Source organism: Armigeres subalbatus, chromosome 2 (genome assembly GCF_024139115.2).
Source record: "Armigeres subalbatus isolate Guangzhou_Male chromosome 2, GZ_Asu_2, whole genome shotgun sequence".
In the NCBI taxonomy this organism is placed as follows: Eukaryota; Metazoa; Arthropoda; class Insecta; order Diptera; family Culicidae; genus Armigeres; species Armigeres subalbatus.
Genome location: NC_085140.1, coordinates 41,904,519 through 41,931,884, shown reverse-complemented (window position 1 = coordinate 41,931,884; position 27,366 = coordinate 41,904,519). Strand labels below are relative to the sequence as shown.

General features: G+C 40.8%; 1 protein-coding gene across 2 annotated transcripts in view; it reads right to left on the bottom strand.

Annotated features, from left to right (window-relative positions):
- The window catches only part of LOC134218487 (glutamate receptor 1), a 552,551-nt gene that overhangs the window by 65,463 nt on the left and 459,722 nt on the right, over positions 1-27,366 (bottom strand). For both annotated transcript variants that reach the window (XM_062697549.1, XM_062697550.1), the window contains exon 4: positions 20,621-20,874. In XM_062697549.1, coding sequence (XP_062553533.1) covers positions 20,621-20,874 — 254 coding nt within the window. The remainder of the gene's footprint in view (positions 1-20,620; positions 20,875-27,366) is intronic.

The following is a 27,366-nucleotide window of genomic DNA, read 5'->3' as shown; positions in this document are numbered from 1 at the left end:
ATGAAACATGGACAATGCTCGAGGAGGACTTGCAAGCACTCGGAGTATTCGAGAGACGGGTGCTTAGGACCATCTTTGGCGGTGTGCAAGAAGACGGTGTGTGGCGGCGAAGAATGAACCATGAGCTCGCCCAACTCTACGGCGAACCCAGTATCCAGAAGGTGGCTAAAGCCGGAAGGGTACGATGGGCAGGACATGTTGCAAGAATGCCGGACAGCAACCCTGCAAAGATGGTGTTCGCTTCCGATCCGGCAGGTACGAGACGGCGTGGAGCGCAGCGAGCGAGATGGGCAGACCAGGTGCAGAACGACTTGGCGAGCGTGGGGCGTATCCGAGGATGGAGAGATGCGGCCTCGAACCGTGCATTGTGGCGTCAAATTGTTGATTCAGTGTTATCTGTTTAGATGTTAACTAAATAAATGAAATGAATGAATGCATGCTCGGATTAAGGCTATGATGGATGTGGTCTTTTCCTCAAAAGAAGGCCTTTGCCCGGCATAAGGCGATGGTGGATGTGATCCCTTCTTCAAAAAGGGGAATCTAGATTCTTTTTTTTAAGTGTAAGCGTTTTCGGGGATTAAGTTAATGACGGATGTGATTCCTTTCTCGGAAGTAGTTCTGCCACTCCGTTTGTCCATTCTGTCCAATGTCTATCATCAGTCTAAATCTATCAGAACATATCCTCGATCCACTCTAGCTATGTGGAAAGAAACATTAAATAACCGGCCTTTGACAGTTCCAAATTATGCCAAATGACCCACTTTTTTGTTGTAGCTTAAAATTATGCCAAATGTCTGTTATGCCAAATGACCATTATGCCAAATGGCCTTTATGCCAAATGGCCTTTATGCCAAATGGCCTTATGCCAAATGGCGTTATGCCAAATGACAATATGCCAAATGAACCAGACCTCACGAAACAATAAAACGATGCGTTTCAATATCCAACGCTTGTCAATTTAAGGAGTTGCTGAACAGAGCGGATAGGAGATGCCACCGGATCTGGCGACGTCAACAGATTGTGGGAAGATATCCACGAAGCTGTGACTACAACAGCGCAGGAAGTGTTAGGCACTGCACAGCGACGCCAACGAAATGGTTGGTTTGGTGAGGAGTACCAGCGAGCCATGGACAAAAAAAATGTTGCTAGGAGTCGAATGCTAGTGGCTCGGACCCGTTCCAACAGAGAGGGGTACAGTGTAGCAAGGGCAGAAGAGAAACGAATCCACCGCAGAAAAGAAAGGCAACACGGAAAAGTGTGATAGCTGAAATGCAGGAGAACATGGATAGAAAAAAAATTAGAAGCGCCAAGTGAGTAGTAAGACGTCTCACTACTCACTTCGCGCTCCTCATCTCTCTTCTTACTCATAGTTTCTCACTTTTCAAATGAAATATTCGGCTAAATGTCTTATTCGGCCTAATGTCCTATTCGGCCCTATGACCCTTTCGACTAAATGACCTAATCGGCCAAATAACCCTTTCGGTCAAATGACCCTTCCGCCCTAATGATCCTTTCGGCTTAATGATCCTTTCGCTCAAATGACACTTTCGGCCTAATAACCCTTTCGGCCAAACGACACTTTCGGCCAAACAACTCTTTCAGCCAAATGACCCTTTCGGTCTAATGACCCTTTCGGCCAAATGACCTTTTCGGACAAAATACTTTCGGCCAGATGTGTGTCAGCCTAATGGTTTGTTCGGCCTAGTGGCATTCGAATTTGTATCGGCCAAACGACCCTTCCCTCTCATTACCTGTTGAATATTGTTTGAAAGCGATTCCGATGCTGTTAACCTTCCGGGACTCGCATCGTTGTAAAAAGTACAACACGTTGAGTATTTAGTCAGTTGACCAATTTGCACTAAACCACCATATACTCCTCAAAAAAAATGTTTCTTCATCAATTGAAAAGATGATAAAAGTGATTTGATAGAAGGCTCGGGTAAATATAGCTTAATAAAACGCTCAGGTGCACTGAGAAAAGTGATCAGTAATGAATTATTTATTTATTCCACTAACAATCCATCCTAAAGTAACAAGATTTTTTCTATATCATTTCTGATAATAACCTTGTAGTTAAATCGCAGTTCTCACTCACCTATGACCGCAAGTGGCTACCAGGCGGCCTTCCGGAAAACCCGGATCTTTTGTAAAAATGGTCATTTTGAAAAGTTCATCCTAGAGTAGCGCAATTTTTTTCTAAACCATTTCTGATGATGATTTTGGAGATATTCCACAGTTCTTACATGATATGACCGCAGGTAGCCACCAGACGGCCTTCCGGCTAATATGGAACGTCCGTAAAAATGGTCGTTCTGTAAAGTTCGTTGAAGAGCAGCGCAACTTTTTTCTAAAATATTTCTGATGTTTTTTTTGTCTTTATTAGCGAGACTTTCAGCCCTAGGCTGGCTCGTCTCGTACATTTCTGATGGTGATTTTGGAGATTTTCCACAGTTCTTATTCTGTTATAACCGTAGGTGGCCGCCAGCCGGCCTTCGTTATAATCCGGAACGTCCGTAAAAAAATTGTTTTTTTTGGAAACTTTGTCCTAGAGCAGGGCATTTTTTTCTAAACCATTTCTTACAATAACCTTGGAGTTAATTCGCAGTTCTAACTCAGCTATGGCCGAAGGTGGCCACCAGACGGCCTTCCGGATAATCTGGAACGTCCGTAGAAATGGTAATTATCCTAGAGCAGCGCATTTTTTGTAAACCATTTTTGACGGTGATATTTAAGTTAATACACAGCTCCTACTCTGTTACGACCGCAGTGGCCACCAGGCGGCCTTTCGGAAATCCATAAAAATTGTCATTTTGTGAAGTTCGTCCGCAATTCGCGCAATTTTTCTAAACCATTTCTGACGGTGATCTTGGAGATATTTCAAAGTCTTAATCAGCTATGACCGCAGGTGGCCACCAGACGGCCTTCCGAATAATTTGGAACATCCGCAAAATGATCATTTTGGAGAGTTCGTCCAATGGTGGTGGTCTTAGTGTTAATTCACAGTTCTTACTCTGTAACAGCCGCAGGTGGCTACCAGACGGCCTTTCCGCAAATCTGGAACGTCCGTGAATGGTCGTTTTGTACAGTTCGTCCTAGATCTACGATTTTCTTCTAAACCATTTCTTATAATGACCAGGAAGTTAGTCAATGCTCTTTACCATAAAATATTGTATAGAATTTTCCGCCTTCGCCAAAGGTATAATAATAGCCCAAAAATATATGTACTACGCAAACAAATGAAGGATGAATTCTATCATAATAATACTTAAATAGTAGTCATTGATGATAATAACCACATCAGGTATTCGAGAGATATTGATTAACAAATCAATACCTTGTATAAGTTATTCGACAAGTATGATGTGTTTATAATGGCTATATAATATAATAATTGCCTTTTCTCAACGTACTGTAAATCTATGTGAATCCTGGCTAATATGATAAGTTTTTGATAATCATTTTGATAATAATAACGAGTGGTCAATCCCAACAAACATTGAATGCTGTTAAAGGCCTTATTTGGCCAAAAAGAAGCTATTTCAGCTAAAAAACTTTGATAGGATGTGATAAGAACGAAAAATACGAAATTCTAATTGGATGTAAGAAACAAGTTTTTCCTGCATTTCCAATATCAACAGTTACTGTAAGACTAGTCAAGTTGAAGGTACAGGATTGAAATGGAATCGCTACGGAAATCCATTTTCTGTTCTAGCGATTGCTGTAACATGAGAAATATACAAAAAGATACAAAGTAGGCGAATGGAATGGGCCTGAGATCGAACCCAAGGCTTCCTGTGTATGAGGCAGAAACGGTAGTTATATGACTATCAAGCACACTTTTCTGAACACATTGGTTTTCAAATCCCAAATAACTGTAAATGACGGCACTTTCAAATCCCACATATCCGATATCTAACAAAACTAGTTGATCCAGCGGATGTAATCCAAACTAAACAGTTTTTCAGAATAATGGTTTTCATCCTCGAACAGCTGTGAAGAAAACGGCCACTCTCTAATATCACAGATCCGGGGTTCTTCTTCTTCTTATTGGCATTACATCCCCACACTGGGACAGAGCCTCCACGCATTTTTACCATTTTTGCATTCGCATATCATGAGACTAGCACAATGATACTTTTATGCCCAAGGAATTCGATACAATTTCCAATCCGAAAATTGCCTAGACCGGTACTGCAATCTAAATATTGTAAAATATTAAAATATTTCGTGTAAAATTGTGGCTTATAACATGCACATAATTGGAGCGGCTCATATGTCACAAAATTACGTCTGCCTTTAAATTTACATGACAATACAATCCCAAAAAAAAAATACACGTCATGACGTAAAAGCAAGCTTGGCTCATTTTCACTTCATGACGTGTAATTATATATTTCATTAATATCAGTATCACTATGTAATTGATTGTACATACCTTTTGACGATGAATCTGAATGATTCAACAACACGCATAATATTCCACTCCAAATAAACATTCTTTATTTCAAGAAATGATTTACAACTCCTTCTGTCAAAATACTGAAAATTATTTAAGCTAATAATATCTATATGTTTCCTAGTACTGACAATAGTACCTAATTCCAAAAATCTCTGGTGATTCGTTTATCCATAAGCATAGGGAAATAAGCACTTACACAATTTACGCACCGTGCAGTGTTCACTTTAAAGTATTAAGTGATAAAACACCATCACAACGGAAATCACTCAATTGACTAAGAATTTTAATTAAATGACAACTGCTAAAACATTATTGAATTTTTAAATAGTCTTTTTCACGTTATTGGACGAAAACAATTTTGCATCGACCAAACACTTGCTTCCCAACCGGCAATTTTGCTTCACATTCAACTTGAGGCACTAAAACCCCAAAAAATTGGAGCCCTTAGAAAATGCTTTCTTTAACAACTTTGGCGAAAAAGCCGAATTATATTTTTGTCACGGAATGGATACCAAGATCGGTAACCGGAATTATATATTGTATAACTTCTCTCGCGAAATGTCGGAACCATCTAATAAACGCCATAAAAATGCTACCGCGCCGCACTGCTTTGAAAAATGACTGAAGCATCACCAACATTCAAGGTTATATTGGAAGTGAATTCATTGGAGATCATGTAAATTTACGTCTTCTGGGATATGAAGTTAAGTTGAACGCAGTTCAATATGAATTGAAATTTGGATTCGAAATATACATTAGAAGAAACACAAAATTACTGCATTTTATTGATTAAGTCACAGAAAATGTACGTCAAATCATAATTAGATGACTTGTGAATTTAATATTTTTTTAGTGTGTGGAATCGAACCCAGCCATCCTCAGCATGGTCTTGCTTTGTAGCCGCGCGTCTTACCGCACGGCTAAGGAGGGCCCGGGGTTTTATAATCAAACTGGTGGTCTCACATGTATTATCACTACTCTACGGATGAATTTTAAATTTCACAATATTTCAACATATTGGTTTCCAATCCCCGAACAACTTTGTAGAAGACGGCAATTTTCTAAATCCCCCAGATCCCAAGATATCGAAGAACTGAAATCTCATATGCAGTAGCACCTCCTTGCGGATCAATTTTAAATTATTCAGTTTTTCAACATATTGGCTTCCAGTCCTCGAACAATTTTGATGAAGACGACAATTTTCTAAATTCCATAGATCCCGAAATATCGAACTAAACTGATCTCTCATATACACTAGCGTCGCCTTATGGCTTGATCCTGAACTAAACAGTTTCTCAACATATTGGTTTCCAATGCTCAAACAACTTTATGGAAGATAGCAACTTTCCAAAACCAATAGATCCCGAAATATCGAACCAAACTGATCTCTCATAAACAGTAGCGCCACCTTGCGGATGAATTCTAAACTAATTAGCTGCTCAACATATTGATTTCCAATCCTCGAACAACTTTGAAGAAGACGGCAACTTTCTAAATCCCACAGATCCCGAGATATCCAAGAACTGATCTCTCATATACAGTAGCACCTCCTTGCGGCTTAATTCTGAACTAAACAGTTTCTCAACATATTGGTTTCAAATCCTTGAACAACTTTGTAGAAGATGGAAATTTCCTAAATCCCATAGATCCCGAAATATCGAACCAAACTGGTACTTTCATGTACACTAGCGCCGCTCAGTTGGAATTCTATATCAATATTTTTCTTGGCTCATAGGGCCGCATGGGATTATAGATGGATTTAGATTTTTTCAGAGTTTTTAGAGTTTTTAGAATTCTTATAAGAAACATTGCGCCATTTATTGAGTAGATGGACTATTTTCACCGGTGTTCCATTGGTTCCGGATCTTTCGGAGAAGATCCATTGAACTTAAAAAATGTCCTCAATGAGAGTATAATATATCCCCTTTAGAATTTTCCCGAAAAAATCACGTTGATATCATTTGAATTGGCTTAATTATAACGGATTTTAGGACTGTTGTACTTTTTACAACACGCGAGTTCTCGTGTAATGAAAGTTGAAGCGAGTTGCAGAAGGTTAAGACCACAATAGGATAGTATTATGCGTTTTCTTGCAATGTAAAATGATTTTTTTTATTATTTGCTTGGTGAATGGTTGGTGAACTTTTTCCCGCTTTGGCTCTTTGATTCAGTTTCAGAAGATGTTACAAAATAATCTTCAAAATTTTAGGCGTTTAATATTTATCAAAGCTAATGCGATGTTATTGTTCAAAATACGTTTCCATTAGTTTTCGAATCTATCATCAACTAATTATAAAACTGACTCTTGAGAATGATGATTAACTCAATACCAAATTTTCAATCCGAGGTTTTTTAACTAATTGCTAGAAAAGTGGTTTCCGCTGCATACAGTTTAGCCTCAAACAAGAGTAATTTGAGTCTTTCAACCATCTGCAGGGTAAAGTGCAGGTATTGTCATACTTCAAAAACTGATATTGGTATAGAGCACTAAATACGATGAATCCTTGAATTACCACAACTTATTGCCCTAGAAAAATGGATTAGGCTAGGGTTGTAGATCAGCTTTACGGGACCCAATGTTTCTTACTCTAGTTAATACTAGTAAAAGTTAGAATAATAACTGTTCCAAACATGAACGGCTGGTGTCAGTCTGGTTACAAAGTTACAAGAAATTGTTTCAATAAACAGCTGACTTGATTTGATATCTACCCCACATCTATTGCCTTTGATAATAACTAACCTGCTTTCAGGGATAAAAAGCAAACTTTTTGATATTGTTCCCAATATGACATAACCAAATTACCAATTGTCTTTTAATCTCTTCCAGTTGATTAAGCTTGCCTAACAGGACTGCTCTATAAAAAAAGTTCATAACAATTTGACTTTGATCTCAAGATTCAATCTTCCCTCTATCTGAAATTTCCTTACCTGAGAAATAGCCATCGAGCACTGAAACAATTTCTAAAGCTATCGACAATTTACAGATTGTTCTCGGAAACGGCTCGTACCTCACTGCAGCAAGTATTGCATTAGAATCCATAAACAACAATATCCTTCCTTATCAGAACGAGAACAAGTTGTTTTTGGCGTCTTCCTAGACGTAGAGATTGGTCGCTTATCTAAGCCATCTGGTACCCTATACCTACAATGTCCCGATAGGAAACTTCTTTTGTGTTCATCTACCTCTCGTCCTCGTGGCAAGTAGCAACGGAATCCAATTCCATAAATTGTTAAAACGAACCGAGTTGAATCGAATCGGGCAATCTGGTCCGGTCCAATGCGAGAACTTGGACTCAAGAGGATTAGGATATGTTTTCACCGAGAACACATCAGGCACTCGCCGTGTCTTCACATGTCAGAGGGCCACTACGACACGATGATAATACAATATGTATTAATGCCACCGGAGCTAGAGGTGAAACCGGTGCTGCCGTATGTTGGCTTACGTGAGAATGAAGAGTTATGGATACATGACACTCACAGGAAAATCCTTCGAGGAAACATCACTCACAATGTTGTGTGTGACACCAATCTTCGCAGGCATGTGAAATGGCCATTCTGCGTGGGTTGCTGCTCTCTGAATAGTGAATGGGCTGGGAGCAGAGAATTGACCGTGGAAGCAAACCTAATTGGTAATTAACAGGAAATCTTCCAACAGGGCTAAAATTACAATCAAAAGTAAACAGCTTACAGATTTGTTTCAATTATTGGCAGGGGTTTTATTTTGATGTATCAGGGTTACACATTAATCGTATCGAACACAATTTCATAAACTTAAGCATTTCGATATCACGAAATGATCTAAGAAAATAGTACCTGCTAGGAATTAAATAACGCGATTATTTTAGGAGGTGATGATTTTAGAGGTGAGCCAGCCTAGGGCTGCAAGCCTCTTTAATAAAAAAGGAGGTGATGATCAGACGCGATATCGGCACTACGTTTATTCCGTACATCAAGAAGGCTCCGTTTCCATTTTCGGCTGATGCAGATGTGGTCGATTTGATTTTGTGTAAAGCTGTCACGGAAGACCCACGTGACCTTGTGAACCGGTCGATGAGGGAAGAGTGATCCCCCGATCACCATGTCGTTATTACCACAAAATTCTGCGAACAGCTCTCCGTTTTCGCTCATTTCTCCGAGACCATGGTGTCCCATAAAGCGCTCATGGTTCGAGTGGTCGGATCCGATCTTCGCATTGAAGTCGTCCAAATAGATCTTGATATCACCCTTCGGAATTTGTTGACTGTAGAAGTTCTCTTTGTCTTGCAGATCGGAAGCATCGGTTGGCGCATAACATTGGATTATAGTAAGGTTTCGGACCCGTGTTCTAAATCTGGCATCGACCCGAGTAGCACACTTGTCACATATCAGTCATTGTGACTCGTATGCGCCGAAGTCACATTGGAGTTGCTGCAACTAACTCGATCTGATTTGTGCTACTAGGGGATTATCCTTTCACTTATAGGTTCCCAATTCATAAGCGCAGAATGTGCCTGAGCGCTTAGTTTGAAGCCAACTTGTAACATTCGTAAAATGTTCCAACCAAAAGGACTCTATTTTGGTGTCAGTATTGCGAACAAAAATTATAAATAAATATCGCTGAAAGTAAATGTAAATATCACGCAAGAACTTGAATTTGATTATATACATTCTCTAATTAATTTGCGCAATAAAGTACACCCTAATAAAAATTAAAATAAAGGAAGTAATAGATTGCAACGAGATATTCGAAAATGCATATAGCTAGGTTCCACTCACTTGTCCTAAGACGAGTTTATACCATCCCATTGAATTCCACCACTTAATTGTATCTTGACAGATACGTATTTCGACCTCAACAGTAAGGCCGTCTTCAGTGTCTCGTACTTGACTCGACTTAGGTTCCACTGCTCGACTATATTACACCATCACAAATATCCAGCCGCTCGGAGCACGAGAGTATTTGTAACGGACAAAATCACGTGCCCTACCTTCATACCGTACACCGAATACTGTGGGCGGAATGGAATGGAAAAACCAGATCACAAGCCATCCAAAACTGGTACCTATGGTCTATATAAGCACCCCACCGTCAATTTTCAACTCTCTTAATTCCTGGGCAACACAGTTGGAAACAACCAGTTTTATAATCTAAAGTGATCGAAAAAAAAATTTGCAAGTTCGTTATTCTGTTCTAGTGAACATACCACTCCCAAAATCCAGAATTGGATAAATTCGTATTCTTGTTCGTGAGACATTGAAGTGCTTTGGTGGCCACTTGGTGGCGGCTAGTCCTCCTTAATGCCAACGTGAGGCCAGCGAGTGAAGCGAGAGGTCGCCATCCAGGTCGAACGTTGAAAACGACACGTGGTGCAAGTGAGTGAACGGCAAAGGCAAGGTGCAAGAACCGCGTAGTTCGGAAAATTCCTCTGAAGTGCAAGATTAGTGCCGATCGAGTGTCTCCCAGATGAACCTATTCGGTCGTCCGTAACCATACGACCCCCCCCCCCCTAAAGCACTACGACAGCCCTCCACGTTCCACGATCGGAACGGACCCCGGCCCGTTAAGGGTGAAGCGCTCCAGATACCCGGATCGAGAAACCGCCGTCGGCATCCAGAAGCGACACGTGACGACGAGAACACCAGCAGCAGTTAGTCGAGCCGTGAGTGGATTTAATAGTTTTTTTCAATACATTGTGGAAATTTACAGTAAACTCTCAACAAAATTAGCTAGTTTTTTCAATATATTTCCTTCTACTTGGGTGTTAAAATTATATATTTTGCTATCAGTTCTTTGCGTGCACCGAAAGAAAGTTTTTCAGGTTGTGAAAAAAGGCAACAGGTGAGTTTTCCCCAGCACATTGTGCCGACCCTGAGTAATTGAAGAGGTGAGCTGGCTCGGAACGTAAGGACGTCCATGCCACAGATGCATGGGTGTCATTGGTAGTTACAATTGGCGATCCTCGGAAAGATAATTGAATTGTATGGTCAACCACACAATTTTACGGTGCTTGGGGGAGACTCACGATTCCTCTTTCATAGGTCTTCGTGATCGAATTGATTTGATTTCAGTATTTCCAAATTTCTAAGTGGTAGAACAGTCCGTTTGATCTAGTGCAAAGCGGCAAAAGATTAGCTACCTGATTAGCAAGCTGCACAAACAACTATTGTTTGCGGGTAGAACGATTCTCTTAAAAAAGGGTAAACCACGCGGTTCGAAACGATTGCTCATCTCATCATTTTTATTGATCGAATGCATCTGTTGTTGGAGTTGTTGGTCCCGATTTGAAACAGTTTTGAGTGTGCTTTGGTGCGTTTCTAGGTTCTAGCAGCATTATTAGCATTTTTTTATTGGGTTTCTTTTGGGCAGCAATTCTTCATAGGATGGCAAGTGTAGGTAGCAGTGCGATTGCGAATGTAGAAGATTTGGAGGCACATTTCGGTGACCTTCGAGTCGATTTTCTAAACGAAGATGAACTGGATTATGAATTGCATATCAGGGGTATCATTTGCGAAGAAGGCGCGCAAATGGTGCGCAAGCGTGGGAATCTCAGAGAAGTTCTCAAGCGGGATCGAGAATCGGTTGTTAAAGTACAAATCAAATACGAACTGGATCCAGAGATATGCGTGTTGTGTAGATAAATACAATGTGCTACTGGATAGCTTAGGTAGTGCGAAAACTTCACCACCGCGATGTCAATCGACAATGTTGCATTTAGGTACTAGGATTGGTAGATTGATGCAGTATGTGGATGAATCAAATAGAAATATTCTGAGCACATTCCTCGATAAAATTATCGAATGGCTAAATCGTTTCTTTTATCAAAAAAGAGAACACCACAGGACAGATAGCGTAGGAAGTGATTTATTCATTGATGACTTACTTACAGTACCTCAAAATCCGGTAACTAATCAAAGCGAAAACGTTTCGGGATTGGATCCAGTCGATAACGATTTAATTCAGTGTTTGCAAAGGTTAGGTTGCTTAGACCCAGCTTCAAGCTCGGGTGATCAGAAGAAAGATATTCGTGATGCCATGCTCACATTCGAGCATGAGTTGTACTTATTACGGAAGTACAAACAGACGTCGCAAGTGCGAAATAATGTAAAATGTAATGTATCTACATCCGTTATGCAATCGGTTCACGTAACTTCGAATAGCACTAGAATATCAAATTTAAATACGACAGTGGTGAATTCTCTCTTCTCTCCTAAGGTGACACCATCAGTCAGTGTACCTTCACCGCCGTCACACAGCTCAGTTTTCACACTAATGTCACAATTCCTAATGCTTCTAATCCTTACCCCGTTCCTCATCTCTACGGCGGTGTGCCCTACTCATCGTCAGCTTATGGTTACCCTACGCCGTATTCAGGTGCATTCTCAGGAATGAATGCTTCTTCCATGATTCCAACTGGATGGTATCCCAATGTCTACGGTAATAGCCTAGCGGGATATCAAAATCTTCCAGCTATTTCATACTTGCCTCAACAAATCCCATACTCAGTACCCATGCCGGTAGTTTCGATCACACCTCAAGTATCGATCACACCACCGATTTCGACTTTCAGCTCTGTCGCTCCAAACACATTGGTGTCACAGGTAGCGTCTATTCCCACTCAATCTCATCTGTCGCACGTACCTACGAATGCGTCGTACAGCCATAAATCATTGCCTGTCTCGAAGTGGAAGCTGGAAAAATATGCAGGTACCGATCAAGGCAGTAGCTTGAATGAGTTCCTGGTGTTGGTGCAACAATTGTCGCTCGCTGAGAGAACCTCAGAGCAAGAATTGTTTGACTCCGCATTCCATTTATTTACGGGGCCTGCTTTGAACTGGTTCATGTCAATGAGTTCCAAAGGTTTATTAAGAGATTGGGACCATATGGTTGAGGAATTGAGAAAGTCTTTCGTGCATCCAGAATTAGATTCTCTGGTTCGCTCAAAAGTTTATCAACGACGTCAGCAACGAAACGAGTCGTTTCAAGACTACTATTACGATATGGAGAAACTCTTTAGGTCAATGACGATACAAATGAATGAAACCGAAAAGTTGGATGTAGTGAAGCGTAATATGCGTGGCGACTACAAGAAATACCTTCTGTGGAAGCCAACAACGACGTTACAACAATTAGTCGATGCTGGTCGTCTGATTGATGCATCTAATTTTTCCCTCTACAATAAAATGTTCGGCTCGGAAAAATCCGCCAACATCGTAAACGAAATTCATTCGAACAGACATGAAGTAAAACCTCAGAACCCACGACCAAATGAAAAAAAAATGGTCTAACAATAATCAAAAATCAAAAACCTTCGAAGTTCCGAACAAACCAATAAAGGAACAAACTAAACCATTGCAAAATCAGAAGAAACCAATTTCTACTGATTCGCCTTCCAGACCTCAAGTAGCAAAGGAGAACCCACAGGAAGGAAATCATAATAATATTCGTTCTTTGGATAGTTTGGTTGCTGCACATAAACCTCCACAAATGGATCAATGCATTTTTTGCCGATTCACGAATCACACGGTTGATCAATGCCGATCGAGTAAAGGCTTGTTCTGCAGGATGTGCGGTTTCAAAGGGTTTGATACCCAGAACTGTCCTTATTGCTTAAAAAACGGATTTCAGACGACCAAAAGTCGCCGGTCGTCGACGTCATCCGCGTAAATAGTTTTGAAAGTTCGGTCACTCCATTTGAATTTTGGGAACCTACTTTAGAGGAAATGTACTCTAAAGCGGATCCAGATGTACAAGTAATTTTAAATTCCGTACCAAAGGATAATAGACCATACGCTAAAGTTAAATTGTATGGGAATATAGTAAATGGTTTACTTGACTCAGGCAGTAATTTAACTTTAATCAGTGACAGAATTTACCATAAATTGAACAAACCCAAATTACATCCTTTGAGAGATCCATTAGACATAAGATCAGCTAGTGGAACGAAGTTGAAAGTACTTGGTAAATTGTACATTCCAATCACATTCGATTATCAGCTAAGAATAATTTCAACCCTGGTGATCGAGAATCTGATCCTAGATTGCATCTTAGGCATGGATTTTTGGAGGAAATTCAAAATTTCTCCATCGATAAAGCGATGCGCTTTAGTAGAAGAAGATAAGAACACAAACCCTGAAGAACCCAAATCGTCGTTATCCAAAACTGAATTAGAGCGGAAAGCGTCAAGAAACTTTTTAAGATTGCTATTCCGGGTGAAATTTCATCCACCCCCCTTATTACCCATCAGATAGATATCCAAGAAGAATGGAAGGGCAAACCAGCCATTCGTCAATATCCTTACACCATCTCTCCTAAAGTCCAAGAAAAGGTAACGGAAGAGCTGGAAAGGATGCTTCGAGTGGGAATAATTGAAAGATGTCATTCTGATTGGTCGCTTAACGTCGTTCCGGTGATAAAACCCACCGGCAAAGTCCGGTTATGCCTCGATGCGCGGAAAATTAATGAGCGCACCGTTAGGGACGCATATCCTTTACCGCATCCCGGTAGAATTTTAGGTTAATTACCGAAAACCAAATACTTAAGCACAATAGACCTCTCAGAAGCTTCCTTACAAATACCGCTCGAAGCATCCTCACGCCAGTACACAGCATTTAGTGTACAAAGCAAAGGCATGTTCCAGTTCACCCGTCTACCCTTTGGCTTGGTCAACAGTCCAGCGACATTGTCCCGTCTGATGGACCAAGTCTTGGGACACGGTGAACTGGAACCTCGTGTTTTTGTATATTTAGATGACATAGTTATCGTTAGTGAAACATTCGAAGAACATGTCAAACTACTTCAGGAGGTAGCACGTCGATTACGAGCTGCTAACTTGGCAATCAATTTAGATAAGTCCAAATTTAGAGTCGAAGAGTTTCCATTTTTGGGTTATCTACTATCAATCCAAGGCTTAAAACCGAACCCTGAAAAGGTCAGAGCCGTGGTAGATTATGAGCGCCCGACAACGGTAACAAAGTTACGCAGATTTTTGGGCATGTGTAACTATTACCGGAGGTTTATACAGGACTTCAGTGGCGCAACCGCCCCACTGACAGACCTGCTAAAAACCAAGAGTAAAGTTTTAGGTAGGAATGAGAGAGCGGAAGAAGCTTTCAGTGATATAAAAGAAAAGCTTATCACTGCTCCCATTCTCATGTGTCCTGATTTTACCAAGGAATTTTGCATCCAAACCGACGCCAGCGATGTAGCTGTCGCCGGTGTACTTACGCAGGAGCAAGATGACTCTGAAAGAGTCATCGCCTATTTTTCACACAAACTAACGACCCCACAACGCAATTACCATGCGTGTGAAAAAGAAACATTAGCGGCACTGTTGGCTATTGAGGCATTCCGCGGGTATGTGGAAGGAGCCCACTTTACCTTAATAACCGACTCGTCCGCGTTATCTCACATAATGACCACAAAGTGGAAAACCGCATCACGTTGTAGCAGATGGTGTTTAACCCTACAACAGTACAACATGAACATAATACACAGAAAGGGACGGGGTAACATAGTACCCGACGCCTTATCCAGGGCCGTTGCGATAGTGACAACCCGATCATCCTCGTCTTGGTACGAGAAAACCATACAGGAAGTCAAGGAAAACCCGGATGACTATGTAGACTTCCGAGTCGAAAATGGGAATCTTTATAAATTTGTTTCAACTCCAAATTTACCATATGATCATCGGTATGAATGGAAGTTGGTTCCACCGGTGACAGATAGAGAGGACATTATCCGCGAAAATCATGACGGGTCAATGCATCTTGGAGCAGACAAGACAATTGACCGAATAAAGCAGCGCTACTATTGGCCAAAATTAGCCGCTGAAGTGCGCGAATTCATTAAGGACTGCACAACATGCAAAGAAGTCAAAGGATCTTCAGTACCTGTTGTCCCCTTAATGGGTGATCAACGGATTACTAAACACCCATGGCAAATAATTGCAATGGACTTTATTGGTCCCTTGCCTCGCAGCAAGAAAGGACATCAGCATATACTGGTGGTGCTTGATCTATATAGCAAATGGATTATGCTAACCCCCGTGCGTAAGATCGACAGTGCATCCTTATGTGCCATTGTTCGTGATCAATGGTTCTTTAGGAACTCAACCCCTGACGTTATCATAACTGATAACGCCTCATGTTTCCTTTCAAAGGAATTTAAATCCCTTTTGGAGCGTTTCAACATACGGCACTGGTTAAATGCTAAGTATCATTGTCAGGCAAACCCAGTAGAACGGGTAAATCGAACCGTGAACGCTGCCATAAGGACTTATGTAAGAGAAGACCAAAGATTATGGGACTCCAAATTCAGATCACAAGAATTTCCCTTCCGAACAGGATCAAACGGTTGAAGAGCGGTCAAATGCCCAAAAACAACTTTTCGATAAAATCTACGACGTTGTAGAGAAAAGTCTCAAACAGGCTCATGAAGTTGGAAAAGAACGTTTCAATCTTAGACATCGCCAGCATGCTAAGGGATTCGAAATAGGTCAACAAATTTATTATCGAAACATGAAGCAATCTAGTGCGGTACATAACTACAATGCAAAGTATGGTGCAATGTATCTGCCAGGACGAGTTAAGTCTAAGCTAGGCTCCTCGTCATATGAGATTGAGGACCCCAACGGAAAGTCGTTAGGAATTTGGCATGCATCTCACATGAAACCAGCATAAGCTCCGTTGTATTTGTATCCAAGAGTACGTAAATAGTCTTCAACGCAAACAGGTCGATAAGATCCTTTCCAGAAAAATGTAAATAAACACTGAATCTTCGTTATAAACGGTAACTGACGTCTGAAACTTTGGTTCTTTGTAGCTCTTCTAGTACGACAACCAGTTAGCTGAAACGACAGAATGAAAGTTGTTGAATTTGCTCGAAACCCGTGATAATATTGCTTCAAACAATAGGAATTTTCACGATTTTCCTCGTTGATGGAAATTTTACGATACTCTGATGCCTTACTGAGAATAGTATTTGACAGTCACCATAGAATCGAGTAGTATTTTCGAAATATAAAATCAGCTCACATCTCAAACATCCCAGACAACCACACATCGCATAAGAATGCACGATCAAAATCGTTTACCGATCCAAGTTTCATCAGATTCGCATTGTTGTGCAAAGCTCATCAGTTTATTTATAAATTTTCCCGCACAGTAGGCTATTTTACGAGTTTATTCCAGCTTCATTTGTTGACATCGCATATTCCTGCAATCAAACTCACATGAAATCGGATTATCTGTCAAACAGAGTTTGTTATCACAAACTACATCGCAATGCATAACGAACAAACTCGCATAAAAATCGTGCACATCGCATACACTTCCGTGCAACGTCGGATAAGAAATACACTTATATCGCCTCCACTTTTGTACGTAAAAAGTGTTTTCGCGACTGGTAAGCGATGAAATTTGTGCGCATAGGCATCGCATAACAGAAAAACAATTCTATTATGCATGCATTCTGGTTGTCTGGGATGTGTGTATGATTGAATTTAGCACAGATATAGATTTCTCTTTAAATGAATTCAGGTAGGTTTAGGCAGGGTAGAAAGTGTTCTTCGCATTTCGCTGGAGACCGGAGGCTAACAGCCGCTGATGGTCAGTAAAAGGTATAACCTTCTAAATAGATACTGAGTCCTCGGACAATGAAAGTATATGACCCCGAATACCAAGACACTTATCTATTCAGGCTTAAACTGAGAACACAGTATACTTAATTAGATAAATGATTAGGTTTGGCCGGTAGACAGTTGCGTCCACGGTATTCAATACATAGAGGATAGGATGATAGGTTAAGGATTTGTAAATAGCTCGAAGTAATTGTACAGTTAGTAGTAAATGAGGTTAAAGTGTGAGTGGAAATTGAGTGAGTGAATTTGAATGAAGGAATAATGAGGGATCCCGCTTGAAAGTTTGATGAATGAAATCATGAATGCGTTAAACCTAGAAAAGAAACGAAAAAGCCCACCAAAACATGGTTGTTCCTCACGAGTTGAGGGAGTCACAAAAAAAAACCATTGGGAGAGAGATGTTTTCTCCAAATTAAAAATGATAGAAATGAGTAATTGAATCGGTAACTACGATGGTTTAAAAAAAAGTAAAGAGTTTCCTAAACGCTCGTTAACAATAATTTCGTAAATATATGATCCTACTACCCAAACGGAATATGGTTATATTGAGATTGACAATCAACTCTCATTAGAGATAAAATACTCATATTTTCATATGTGTATTTTTACTTGAAGGAGGGAACATTGTAACATTCGTAAAATGTTCCAACCAAATGGACTCTATTTTGGTGTCAGTATTGCGAACAAAAATTATAAATCAATATCGCTGAAAGTAAATGTAAATATCACGCAAGAACTTGAATTTGATTATATACATTCTCTAATTAATTTGCGCAATAAAGTACACCCTAATAAAAATAAAAAAAAAGTAAGTAATAGATTGCAACGAGATATTCGAAAATGCATATAGCTAGGTTCCACTGCTCGACTATATTACACCATCACAAATATCCAGCCGCTCGGAGCACGAGAGTATTTGTAACGGACAAAATCACGTGCCCTACCTTCATACCGTACACCGAATGCTGTGGGCGGAATGGAATGGAAAAACCAGATCACAAGCCATCCAAAACTGGTACCTATGGTCTATATAAGCACCGCACCGTCAATTTTCAACTCTCTTAATTCCTGGGCAACACAGTTGGAAACAACCAGTTTTATAATTTAAAGTGATCGGAAAAAAATTTGCAAGTTCGTTATTCTGTTCTAGTGAACATATCACTCCCAAAATCCAGAATTGGATAAATTCTTATTCTTGTTCGTGAGACATTGAAGTGCTTTGGTGGCCACTTGGTGGCGGCTGGTCCTCCTTAATGCCAACGTGAGGCCAGCGAGTGAAGCGAGAGGTCGCCATCCAGGTCGAACGTTGAAAACGACACGTGGTGCAAGTGAGTGAACGGCAAAGGCAAGGTGCAAGAACCGCGTAGTTCGGAAAATTACTCTGAAGTGCAAGATTAGTGCCGATCGAGTGTCTCCCAGATGAACCTATTCGGTCGTCCGTAACCATACGACCCCTCCCCCCCCTAAAGCGTCGTTAGCACTACGACAGCCCTCCACGTTCCACGATCGGAACGGACCCCGGCCCGTTAAGGGTGAAGCGCTCCAGATACCCGGATCGAGAAACCGCCGTCGGCATCCAGAAGCGACACGTGACGACGAGAACACCAGCAGCAGTTAGTCGAGCCGTGAGTGGATTTAATAGTTTTTTTTTTCAATAAATTGTGGAAATTTACAGTAAACTCTCAACAAAATTAGCTAGTTTTTTCAATATATTTCCTTCTACTTGGGTGTTAAAATTATATATTTTGCTATCAGTTCTTTGCGTGCACCGAAAGAAAGTTTTTCAGGTTGTGAAAAAAGGCAACAGGTGAGTTTTGCCCAGCACATTGTGCCGACCCTGAGTAATTGAAGAGGTGAGCTGGCTCGGGACGTAAGGACGTCCATGCCACAGACGCATGGGTGTCATTGGTAGTTACAAACTCCGCGATGCCCGGGAGCGTGTTCACCTCGTAAACCAAAGTATAGCAGAACTTATCCCGACGGCGTTCTGTGTTCACCAAAGTTTGGCCAACGGACTTCACTCAGTCCCAGGATCACAAGCTTCATGCGGCGTGCCTCATTGGCAAGTTGTGCAAATTTACCCCGCTGGGCTAGGGTTAAAACGTTCCATGTTCGTATTCGTGTCCGTTGTTGCGCGCTAAGAGTCGTCACCGTAAAATCAGTCCGTATTCTTTCATTATCGGATTCTCGAACAAATTGATGTTTCGAGAACAGTAGGTTGTTGGCACAAGGTTCCCTATCTACCGGGATGGGGCTGCCATCTTAGGTATAGCTTCCGGGGAATAGCATTTCATACTCAGCCGCTGGATGCCGCATCTCCTTGGTGGACAGACGCTCGATCAGTCGGGCCAAATTTGTTTAAAGTCCCACCCAACACCAGGACTAGGCTAGTGCGCTTTGAGCGGCACACGGTCGCTTTGATAGGGCCTGCTTGGGGACACATGCAGCTTTTTATAGAAGTTCAACAGAGCCCACTGTCGAACCGCACCACATCCTAGGCAGACCCCACAGGACGTACCCTCTCACTCTAGCTAATGTCAGAAGGACAACAGTGCCCAGGCTGCACTACCAGATAAGTACGCAACCCTTAGCTGGCGGTCAATCGTCATCGGAAGACCCGTGAAAACGTGAGTATTGGAACTTGTGAGGACCAGAGCTATGTTAGGAGCTCCTTCCCGGATGTCAACTCACTATTTCGCAGTCCTCTTGTAGAACAGCAAAGATATATTTTGAAAACTGTATTTTGCCAGTACTTTTAGTTAATAATTATATCAACAGAACTTGAAAAATATGAATCGAATGCATATTCTCCCTTATTCAAATAAAATTACAATCAATAAGCAATATGATTTTCACTTGAAAATAGCACTTTTATCTAACTGCTGTCTAAATTATATGAACTTAGAAATGAAAACAATGCTGCCGAGAGGACTACTGGATTGATGTCAAACAGTTCATTCCACCCCTTTTACACATGCTTAAATCAAATCTATTTCAAGAACAACTAAAAAATAAAAAGGAAAATTCCAATTTCATATTGATTGTTCGGTTGAACGAAGAGGTAGAGATTGTTCATCGTACATAGGGGAAACTGGGGTAATATGCACCCCCGGGGCAAAACGACCCTTTGGCATTTTTAAGTACATTTTCGGCAGTTTTTCGAGAGTATTTACCACAGCGCATGTAGTTCGGATCTCGAACTACTAATCCAGTAGTAAACATTCTTGAAAATATTCCTGGAACACTGCTAAAAATACCAAAAGGTCGTTTTGCCCCGGGGGTGCATATTACCCCAGTTTACCCTATATGAATAATACAATCAATAACCAGTTGCTATTTATTGGCGAGCACAAATGTACCTCCGAACAAATCTCCAATTGATTCACATATGGATGCGGTAAATGTTCGAAGCCCATCTCGATGACAGGTCAATTAGCTTTGGGTCTACAATTCGTGAATACTCCAATAATCGTTGGAATTCACCGTAAACCATGTTGCTATCATTTCGCTAGTTATTGCCAATAGTCACCCTTCTACTTACCAGTCCACTCAGCAGGTAGTGATAGGTGCGCTTGCCGAGCGTGATGTCCCGCACGTGGCTGACGACAATGTCCTTGGCCAGCTCGGTGGTGCAGTCCAGCACGATGTGCTTCCGCGACCACCGATTTAGCTCCTCGATAGTCCGCAGGAATTCGATGGCATCGCTCACGTTCGCTATTCGCTTAACGGTTTCCACGTGGAATGTTTCGTTGCCTGGCCGTAGACCTTGGTAAATTTGCTGCAACCTCAGTAGACCTGAAACGAGGAGGTATTTGAAGAAGGGAGATGTTCAGAATATTGGTACTGAAAGATGCTACTATAATTGAGATAATTTTCCCAGTTTATATAGTACAGATGAATTATCTTATGTTTATGGATAAATATGTTTGTTCTCAAGAATGTTTAAAAGAGAATCTTGCTATATTGGAGTCTTTAGAAGTGATGTTGAAAGTACAGGAAAACTTGAAAACAATGAATACTTCAAAATTTCCCTAATGATGTACAAATATTAGTTATTTAGGAATTTCCTTTGATTGGATGGTAATTATTCAAGAACATCAAACTATGATATACCAGAATCCGATGTTATGATTGCCTCTCGGGAAATATTGCAGTAAGATGATGTTATACGAAAAAGAAAACGAAGAAGTATAAGCTCCATCGAAAACTTTTAACATTGCATCCCGATTCACCAACAGAGAATGCAATTACTGAAAAGCCTTTGCGCCAACATTTGCCTTCCCATAGCATTTTGGTAATGAAGCAAACAATCTCACATAGTTTTCATAAGCCTTGTTCTGCTCCACAACGAGACTATCGCACCGCAAACAAGCCACTGTAAATCTTCTCCTCATCAGCTGGCAGGAATGTTACATTTGATAAGCTTCGCATGATACGATGCGATTATAGCTATATGTAGACTCTTATTTCCCTCATCCTGATTCCCTATATATGTATCAGATGCTTTTACTGAGCTGCCGTTGCACCTGCACAATGCGGTGATGGCATGAAGCTCCATTGCAAGGATGAGCCACCATTGCCCTTAGTTTTGCTACCTCGGCCGGAACCCAGATAACACCGAACAATCACGCCAAGATTGTGTCTGTGATGATTTCCGGGTGTGTTCTTTCTGTATGTTCGGTTACGGGCAGTGTCATTGTGGTCGCTTATGAACGGATCGCTGCATCTTTTATGTCGCCTTCCTCTGGAGCTAATTACGTTGGATGCTCTAGTAAGGCTCACTGTAGGGTTGATGTTTCTCTATTGTATAAAGAGTACGTAGTAATGTTTCTGTTTAAAAAAAAAATAATAATGCGTTTTTTTTTATAAAAGTTTAAATTACCTATTTCAAAAGACAATTCACCATTCATCTTTGAAAAAATATGCATTTTACACCTGTATGAAAATAATGCAAAAATGTTTCACAAAATATTTGCACAAGAATCTGTCAATATAGTATTTGCCAAGATTTTTTCCAGATTTTGCAAGATTGTCATATATAATGGTAAGAACATCTGTATTTCGGTGGGTGAGTAATGATTACCTAAAAGCCAAAATACGCGTATCTGGAAAGATTCCAACAGTGTATCGCTTATGCGAAACCGTATAAGTTCCCCCTACGCCATTGCTCATGCCACTTATGGTATACCATGCGTGAAAAGAGAAAAAACTTGTAGGTACACACGATCCGAAACGCGTTGCAGTTCATATCTGGAAGGAAGCAGCAGCTGTTAACATTGTACGGAAATGGCCACCGCCAACGCCGAAATAGCCACCGACTAGCCTGCATCCATTTTCCTTTGTGCCACCACACGACCAAGCGTCGGCACGACTGTTTTATCTCGATTCATTGTCACACATAAAAAGTAGGTACAGGGAGGCGGCTCCTACGAGAAAATGATATATTCCGACCGCATTGTCATCATTCTTTGCACAAAGGCGACGGACAACGCCTTCGTCCCACGGGTTGTGTCGCGTTGGTCCTTCGGTCCGCATGATGTACGATGCAGAATTTCGATAAGCTCGCTTTCACCGTTGTGTCGGTCCGAGCGTTTGTTTCCCTTCCATGAACAATTTCCACTGGTGACGATCTATTTGGGCGTAATTTCGGTATCTTCGGTTCAGTGCCTCTGTCTCATCTTGGTGTCGGTGGATGGCAGTGGCGTCGGAAATCGTGTTCAATTTTATTTGTGTCTTTAAAGCTTCAAGCTGATTGTTCTCTGTTTTTCAATATTTACAATATTAAAACATAAGAAGATCGTTCTGACTACATTTTCAAAAGTACCTACTAATGAAGAATACTGCGAATTTGAACTTTTTGCGGAACAAAATTCTACGAGATTCGTGATTTAGCATTGCATAGCATAACTAACCGCTCACCATCCTAGGTTGGCTGTTGAAAGGGACGTTCTGTGCTTCGTTAACCTGTATAGGCCCAAGTGAAGAGGTTAAAATAAGAAAAGCCTCTGCTCATTGAGTGTTCGATGCATTTGCTATTTTTTTCAGCATTGGACTCTTACAGGTTTCTAGTTTTCGGAAGCATTTTATAAGAATCGGAGATCTCCCTGTGGCGTGGCCGAAGATGTCCGAAGTGGTCTCTAAACGAATGCGGTCAAATTGAACATTTTGACGTAGGACTACGTTTGTCATCTCTATATTGGGGTACACTTAACGATTGCGAAAATCAGGGACCGTCACGAAAATATGATAGACTTTAAACTTTAATATCTCAGCCGTTTCTTGATGGATTTTCAATTTTTTTGGACCATTCGATCAAGGATGAGTCAACGCTTCTTTGTATTAATATGAAAATACTGATTTTTAACTATTCATTATCAAAAATTGATAAAAAGTTTAGAAACAGGTAAACCAACCAATCACGTACACGCATCACTAGCACAGACATCAAAAATCAATCACTTGCGGGTTTGGATCTAATCCTCAGTTTGAGCAAGATTTCACGCAAAGCGGATGCATCAAAGCGATCGCAGCGCAACGGATTGAGGAAAGAAAATTGGTTCTTCTCTAAACTAGCATTTTCTGAACAGAAAGGTTTAATAGCGAAAATGGACTGTTTCGGTGGCATCGGCGATTGGCGTGGAAGCTTGGTTTCTGTTAGTGATTGCATCCATTAAAATTTACGGGCTTAATAATCCCCACACTGGGACAGAGCCGCCTCGCAGCTTAGTGTTCATTAAGCACTTCCACAGTTATTAACTGCGAGGTTTCTAAGCCAGGTTACCATTTTCGCATTCGTATATCATGAGGCTAGCACGATGATACTTTCATGACCAGGGAAGTCGAGGCAATTTCCAATCCGAAAATTGCCTAGACCGGCACCGGGAATCGAACCCAGCCACCCTCAGCACGGGCTTAATTCATTGAATACAAAAAAGCTACTTTCCGGCGCGCGATCCATTTTGATCGGGATTCCGCAAAGAGAGGTTTAACCATTTATAAGGCAACTATATTACCACCAACATGTTTTTCTGTTTATTAACAAGAGCTCTACTTATTATTTCCCATGTAGTGACTATATTTACTACCTAGTAATCCCCCTGACGAATTTGAGCCATGAAAATTGAAATTTCGATTTGAGAACGGTTTTTACGAACAGATCGTAAGTTTCTAGTGGAAGATAGATTTTCAGTTATAATTCGTTGAAAAATGACGACAGAGATACACTTTTTCCCATTGGTAATTTGGTTTTTGACAAAATTGCTTGGGAAAAAAGTGCAAAACAAAAAATTTTCACTTATGATGCGTTTTCCAACTAGGACTCTTCGCTAAAAAATGTAACGTGCCTTGTTTTGATTTGTTTTAAGTAAAACCTAATTTTTTAAAATCTCTTATTTGTTTTTGTTACATTTTTCCCGCTTGCAAGGCAGTGGCAAATAACATTCTCCGACATTGTCTGCGGAATCCCCATAAAAATGGCTCGCGCGCGCCGAAAACCAAATTTCTTATATCTAATGACGTAATTCCATTAGCGCGCCCCTTCATTAATCGTTATGAGTGCACATTATTTTTACACCTATACAGGTCACAAAGGGGCGGGGCTAACGGGCTTGATTTATTGAATACAAGAAAGCTGCTGTCCGGCGTGCGCGAGCCATTTTGATCGGGATCCCACAAAGAGCGGTTCGATATTATTGGTAGCAGTGGCAATGCTGAAAATTTATTTCAAATGGTGGAGGCTTGGCGAAAAACCATCAAGTGGCGGTCGGACAATTTCAACACAAGGTGCTGACAAGCGTTTGAATGCAGTTAGTTATTGGACAGACGCATTGGGAAATGGAAATTGGTTCCTCTCAGGACCAGCATTTTATGGAAAGAAAGAGTTAATTGCGAAAATGGATTGTTTCGGCGGCATCGGGTTTAGCGTGATAGCTTGGTTCCTGTTAGTGATTCCATCCGTTCAAATTAATTGCATCATCTCCCTCCGCCACGCTATCAAATTTGCTAGTTACGGTTGAGTTTTGCACTTTGAAGAAAGTTCATATCAAATAGTCGGATCAACCTTCTTTTGTATAAAGACCTATTTGGAGGACACCATCCTCAATAAGCAAATAAGAAATAAGCAGAATCAGAAGTGGCGTGAAACCAAACGCAAATATATTTATTTGCAACGTTTGGTTTTTGCCCGCGCTGTAAGCGTACGTGGCAAAGTAAGGATTGTGATGTCCCCGACTGAAAGCCAGTCGAGTTGCTCCAGCGGCCGAGGAGTCATGTTAATTCCACGGTTAGAGACTCAAAGTCCATCCAACTGGGAACAACTATTCGACTTCTTGATTTAGTTGGCCTCCGAGCAGTTTGCTCAACAAATTATTATGGCAAATACCATCTATTTCGAATAGCTACGTAGTCCTACGTCAACTTTGCGTACAACCCGATTGGGCTGTCGAGTCAAGTACGAGACACTGAAGACGACCTTACTGTTGAGGTCGAAATACGTATCTGTCAAGGTACAATTATGTAGTGGAATTAAATGGGATTGTACAAACTCGTCTTATGACAAGTGAATTTGAGCGTGTTTAAAACTTGCCGAAAGCAGCACATAAAGCAGAAGGATTCAGCTGTCATGTAAATTGTTCGTCTCAGTGGTTTGTGAAAATTTCCAAAAATCGCATCATCAGATGGGTGTCCGAAATTTAACTTAATGTCCCCATGTTAATTTAATGTCCCCAAATGCCCCCGGAGAAGCCGTAATAGGAAACATTTTAGTTTTTAGCCCAAAATATGTCATGCGACAGCTCTTTCTTCATGATTTCTCACAAATAATCTTCTGGGAAATCTGTTACGTCTTTAAGACCCCATTGGCAACACCCAATCTGGTTCAATAGGTATCATGCGAATCCAATTTTCTGAAATACGGGATCCTCAATGTACTCCAAAATATTCTTGAGTTTAATTCCTAGTATCTACCAGGTCAATCAAGATTTCGCAATATCCTCATCATCGGTATTAACCCAATGTGTAAGCAATTCATGGTTTCAACTTTTCATTTCAATGAGACCAAACAAGCGTTTCTCGGGCCAAGGGAGAATCTTTTTTCGTTGTTTACGTTGAGGATCATCTTTCACCTATCAATCTTTCTCTACAATTAACCTTGGATGATAAACGAAAATCTTGCCTATTAGATGAAAATCCTTTTTCGTTTCATCAATTTTACCCACTCACTCACTTTTCGCGAGAATTATCGCAGAACAATTACAAAATTGTGTGGCCGCGCCGGGATTCGTACCCAGAATAGTAACAATAATAGCCGCAGGGATGCGCTTACTCTAGCCACACCACGAAAAGACTCGAATATGAAAGAAAATGAGCAAACCAACGTTTGGCGGCAGTCGAAGTGAGCGGCCAATGGCCAAGGTGCTCCAAAATGATCTGAGTCAAAATGTACAATGACAATGAGGTTAACCTGCGACTTATTCTGCGTTCACGGACTTGGATGATCAAGTATTTCAATCGTTACGGACGTGTTGGTGAACGTTTTGGTAAACCTAAAAGGTCTGTAGTAGCTTATATGAATAATGGCCATTGAAGTCATCTAAACTCAATGGACCTACTGGGATATCTTATCATACACCATTCATAAGTTGGTTCATTGAATAGATCACATGGTCCCAGCTCCAAAATAGGTGTTGCCGCTGGCTGCACTGCTCCAAGTAATCCGTCACAGGTGTCATCTGAACTGAACCTGGCACATGGCCTGTCAAAAGGAGCAGAAGACAACATAGGAGATAAGGGAAAAATTGGCATGTGAATCGCAAGCAAAGTGGCAAATTGTTTCTATAAAATCTAAATTATATATTCTACCTAAACCCATAAGTAAATACTTAAAACTATTTGTGAATTCGTTGATGAATTGGAAGCAAAGCAGAAAGATGTGAGAATTATAATGCAAACCTGAAATTATATAAAGCTAATTAAGATTACTATTGCAGCTTACTAAAAGAGGTTAAAACCTAGAATCTAGCGTGTAGTTAAAAATATAGTTTCTGCCTAAAAGTAACATAATCTAACATGCAAACTAGACTACAATCTAATGATTTCCCTGTTTATAGCTAGGATACTCGTGAACTGAGTAGGGTTGAGTAGAGGGATAGTCTGCAAAGTACGAATACCGAAAGTGTAAGCTATCAAATATGTAATCTAGAACTTCCGCTTACTAAAATATATTTACAGCTGTACCACAATCTACCTAGCGTGTTTGGTCCTGCTGAGAACCCGGTGTCTAGTTCCCCT